General features: G+C 44.5%; 1 protein-coding gene across 1 annotated transcript; it reads right to left on the bottom strand.

The window, feature by feature from the left end:
- Positions 1–556: 556 nt before the first annotated feature.
- LOC106815801 (activin receptor type-1-like) lies at positions 557–4,422 on the bottom strand (the record flags this gene model as incomplete). Its single annotated transcript, XM_014820313.1, has 6 exons — positions 557–732; positions 1,489–1,680; positions 2,010–2,156; positions 3,202–3,370; positions 3,704–3,822; positions 4,209–4,422. Coding segments are annotated over 6 exons (1,017 nt in total), but the record flags the coding sequence as incomplete, so codon positions are not given.
- Positions 4,423–5,287: the final 865 nt, after the last annotated feature.

Genomic DNA, 5,287 nt, shown 5'->3' with positions numbered 1-5,287 from the left:
TTAAACACATGACTATGTAGCTTAACGGTATATATATATGCAACTTAATGACGTGTGCATGTAGGCTGAACACATGCTAAACACATGCATATTATGCAGCGTAAAGACATGTTTATGTAGCTAAGGCAGATCTATATTTAGCGAGAACACATGAATATGCAGGGGAACACGCAGACAGGTACGTTAAACACATGGCTATGGAGCTAAAAGAAATGTACACGTAAGTGAAACGCATGCGTAAATAACTTAAACAAATGTGTAGATGCATTAAACACATATGAAAATATAGTGAACATAATGTATAAACAAAATTAGTGCTTGTTGAGTACGTGTATATTATGTTGAAACAACGTGTATATGTGCATCATGCGCTTGTTAATCTGTAATAAACATGTATCTCCCCTATATACGAATAAACATTGCGTTTACAAATAATAACACCAGTTATTTATCTGATTAGACACGGTTGGTTTTGTATGTAAAGCATAGACGTACGTTGATTACACTGCATCTATACGTATCTACCCATTACACACATACACATTAATCACGTCCATTAAGAACATGTTTCTGCTAACCTCTTAGTTCCGACTTTAACGTTGTCGTCGATGTCCAAGCTACCGTTGGCTCGCTGTAGAATGGACAGACCAAAGTCTGCTATGCAACATTGACCGTTGTCCTTCACTAAGATGTTCCTGGATTTCAGGTCTCGGTGAGCGACGGCCAGCTTTCCTATAGAAGGAAGATGCACAGCATGGAACAAACATGAAACATGTATCGTTTTATTCCTAATGTTTAAATCATCATTTTAGCTCTTGATTACTAAACGGGACGGACGAAATTGTCTTAAATATTGGACGGACGAGAAGAAAATGTAGAAACAGGAAAATTTCGCCGCATCTAGTTATATTTACAGGTTTAAATCGAAAATATTCGATTCTTATTTCGTTCATGACCTTTGATTTGTCAAATTATTATTCCTGTAAATGCCAGGCCCACCTATTGCTCATAACAAGCAGTCACGTTATCTTATAGTCATACTCTTCAAAGAAAGAAATTAAAAACAAATTAAGCTACGAAGTAAAACCATAATTTCTGCTTGGATGCAATGCTGGATCTTTCCTGCACCCCTCCGTCCCCACTCCTCTGTAACCCTCACTCCCTTCCCCCTCCGCCTTACCACCCCCTCCACCCACCCCTCCCTCGCGCTCACCATGTATGCCGTGGACTCGTGTGTGAAGGTGCGTGAGACCGCTGGCAGCCAAGAAGGTACAAATACCACCTAACTCCAACACTCTCCCTCCCTCTTCTCTCCACTCTGCCACCACCCTAACCCCCAACACTCTCCCTCCCTCTTCCCTCCACTCTGCCACCACCCTAACCCCCAACACTCTCCCTCCCTCTTCCCTCCACTCTGCCACCACCCTAACCCCGACACTTTCCCTCCCTCTTCCCTCCACTCTGCCACCACTGCTCCCTCCAACTCACCATGTATGCCGTGGAGTCGTGTGTGAAGGTGCGTGAGACCGCTGGCAGCCGAGCACATGAAACGAAGCAGCGCTGCGGCATCCACGATATTCACCATGAGGAAGTCGTAGAGCGAGCCTAAGCCGTGGTACTGCAGCAGCAGCCAGTACTGCGTGCAGCCATCCACGCTCACGAGATCCGATCCCATGTAACCTGATCATCGACACAGCGGAGAGGAAAACGAAGACACAGTTGTGTGAGTTCGTCTTTAGCGGGGTTGCCGTGTGTTTATGTTTTGTTGCTGTGATTTCTACCCTGCTGCATTACATACGCCTTTTAAGCTGTGACAAGATAAATTCATCAAGTAAATTGCAAATAAGTAAAGACATTAACGATGATGGTGATGATAACCATTTTAACGACGCACTACTCTTAAAAGTGTCAGCGATAGCTCCTGTTTATAATATGGCCAATAGAGCGGATACACCACCACCAGCGTCGCCACCGTTTAGGCTGCAACACCACCAGAGACCGTGACTCACGGACGACGTTGTCATGTTGTAGTAACGCTGCCTCGTAGACCCCTTCCTCGCGACTCCACGCGCCCTCGTCACGTGACGCGTAGATCTTTACGGCCACGTCGCCCCAGCGACACTCCCCTCGCCATACCTCGCAGAAACGACCTTGGCCTTGGCGGAAGTCAACATGGAAGATCGAGAGAGATGAGAGCAAGTCCGTGGCATAGTGGATGTCATCGATGTTCGAACGTCTGCTTGTCGATGATAACTAATAGTCATCGTCGCCACTGCTGTCTTCAGCGATAGATTATAGTCATCGTCGTCACTGCTGTCGTCAGGGATCGATTCTAGTCATCGTCGTTACTGCTGTCGTCCGGGATAGATTATAATCATCGTCGTCACTGCTGTCGTCACTGCTGTCGTCAGGGATAGATTATAGTCATCGTCGTCACAGCTGTTGTCAGGGATAGATTATAGTCATCGTCGTCACAAATGTTGTCAGAAATAGATTATAGTCATCGTCGTCACTGCTGTCGTCACTGCTGTCGTCAGGGATAGGTTATAGTCATCGTCGTCACTGCTGTCGTCAGGAATAGATTATAGTCATCGTCGTCACTGATGTCGTCACTGCTGTCGTCAGGGATAGATTATAGTCATCGTCGTCACTGCTGTCGTCAGGGATAGGTTATAGTCATCGTCGTCACTGCTGTCGTCAGGGATAGATTATAGTCATCGTCGTCACTGCTGTCGTCAGAGACAGATTATCATAAGTATACAGTACTCAATAATATATTATAACCATCACTAAAGCAAAATACAGAATATAGGAAGCGCCGCCGCCCACACTGAGAGGTGGCTATATTCAAGCCGGTACGGGAGATTACGGTACGCATATATTTGCTATATTGACTAATCGGGCGTCAATAAACTCAATATTCACAGAGAGTATGAATTCAAGCCGGTACGGGAGATCATTTGCATAATATATTCTAGATACCTTTAGACACATGTCTTAGCTATACTCTCTGTGAATATTGAGTTTATTGACGCACGATTAGTCAATATATTAGCAAATATATGCGTACCGTAATCTCCCGTACCGGCTTGAATATAGACACCCCCCCCCCTACACACACACACACACACACACACTGCCAGCGCCACCATTACACGCGTGCCGGCTACGCGGGTGCCCCCTGCCGGCGGCGCTGCTCACCGATGCGTCGGATGAGGCGGATGTCGCGGCCGATGGTGCGCTGCACGAGCAGCGCCACGCCGACGCCGCTGCCTGACGACAGCTCGCTGATCTGCCGCGTCACGTAATCGCCACCAGGCGGCGCCGGATCGCCGCGGTCCACGCTTCTAGCGGCTGAATACCGCGTCAGCTGAGCAGGGGATAGCTGATGTTATAACACGGGCGGAAGTCGTGCTACGTCAGAAAAGACTGGGCGATCCCTCCCCACAAACACGTGACAAGGTTTACGCAAAATATCGTCCTATTCTGTAAATTTCAGAGTATTAACACATCGTAATAATATACGTTTTATTTTAATTCACTCAACATAAGCTCTTTAGAAACACGTGATGAAATAGCGAACGATTTCCTATAAAACAAGAAGTCAAATTCAACAGCATATTTGATATTAAGTGTATGTAAGTATTGAGTTGTGTATGACCAGTGATGCATCATTAGTTATAATTACAAGATGACAGCATACCTGATTCTTGTGAAATCGTATCATCATGTAAAGAAATCCTATCAGAACAAGTACCATGGCCACGAGGGGCGCTACTATCTGCACAGTGAGAGAGATGGTGTTCTCGGCTTGCCGGACGTCTGCCAGCAATAATAAAACGCAGATAAAACGCGTATCATATCAACGTCTATTTTTACCAACACTTTTTAACATTTAGTGTGTGAATAGATACGCGCTGTGACTAGTTTTAGCAAGATGATAGCCGGACGCCTTGTACCAGTAATTCTTATTACTTAAATCAAATATGAAAGATGATATAGAATGCAGGATTTGTTGATTTCTTGTAATGTAAAACGTAATGTTGAAGACAGAATCAAAGATTCAAAATATAGAATAGCATATGAGATTTACACAGTACAGCGAATACGTAACGATTATTAACATTCATATTTTTGACATGGTACTGATTCGTCATGGATAACATGGAACTAAACACATCATAAGATCTGCAGTGGGCGCTACTTACCACTCCCTGGCGTGAGACAGCCGCCAGGGCGCGTTGGTAACAGGTGGCTGTTGCAGAAGTCGCCGCCGTGGCAGCACTGTATTAGACTGTTATCGAGGATGTGCACACGATGGTCACCAGGGGGACACACCCACAGCGGCGACGGGGCTGCGCTCTCACACCCTTGGATCCTTACTGGACTGGCACCACAGTCGTCTCTAACGATTGTGAGACACTGAAAGCAGCATTGGTGACAGTCTTTATAAGAGTCGGTATTTTAATGCTGTGTTTGGTCGGTCATATGCTGTAAATCTCGAAATAATTAAATCCATTCCAGCTTTATACTCAAATCAGGGAGCACGTGTTTATGGGTCACACAAGTTACGTTAATATTTCACATATTTACACTTATTTTACGTTACTGCTTCCCTCTATAATACATGTACTGCGTACCTCTATAATACATGTAGTGCGTACCTCTACAATACATGTAGTGCGTACCTCTATAATACATGTAGTGCGTACCTCTACAATACATGTAGTGTGTACCTCTACAATACATGTAGTGCGTACCTCTACAATACATGTAGTGCGTACCTCTACAATACATGTAGTGCGTACCTCTATAATACATGTAGTGCGTACATCTACAATACATGTAGTGCGTACATCTACAATACATGTAGTGCGTACCTCTACAATACATCAAGAGCTTGAATACATGTAGTGCGTACATCTACAATACATGTAGTGCGTACATCTACAATACATGTAGTGCGTACCTCTACAATACATGTACTGCGTACCTCTACAATACATGTACTGCGTACCTCTACAATACATGTAGTGCGTACCTATACAATATATGTACTGCGTACCTCTACAATACAAGTACTTCGTACTTTTACAATACAGGTACTGCCAGATTTGCGATGCAGGCGACTATGGTGTGTATTCTGTTTCATAATTCGATTCAAATTCATTCGATGCGTGAATCGAATGATTCGATGCATCATTCGATGCGTGAATCGAATCATTCGATGCGTGAATCGAATCATTCGATGCGTGAATCGAATGATTCGATGCGTGAATCGAATGAT

This window comes from Priapulus caudatus, unplaced genomic scaffold, assembly GCF_000485595.1.
Source record: "Priapulus caudatus unplaced genomic scaffold, Priapulus_caudatus-5.0.1 Scaffold1203, whole genome shotgun sequence".
Lineage (NCBI taxonomy): Eukaryota > Metazoa > Priapulida > Priapulimorpha > Priapulimorphida > Priapulidae > Priapulus > Priapulus caudatus.
Note: the sequence above shows the minus strand (reverse complement) of the source record. Positions and strands in the feature narration are given on the sequence as shown.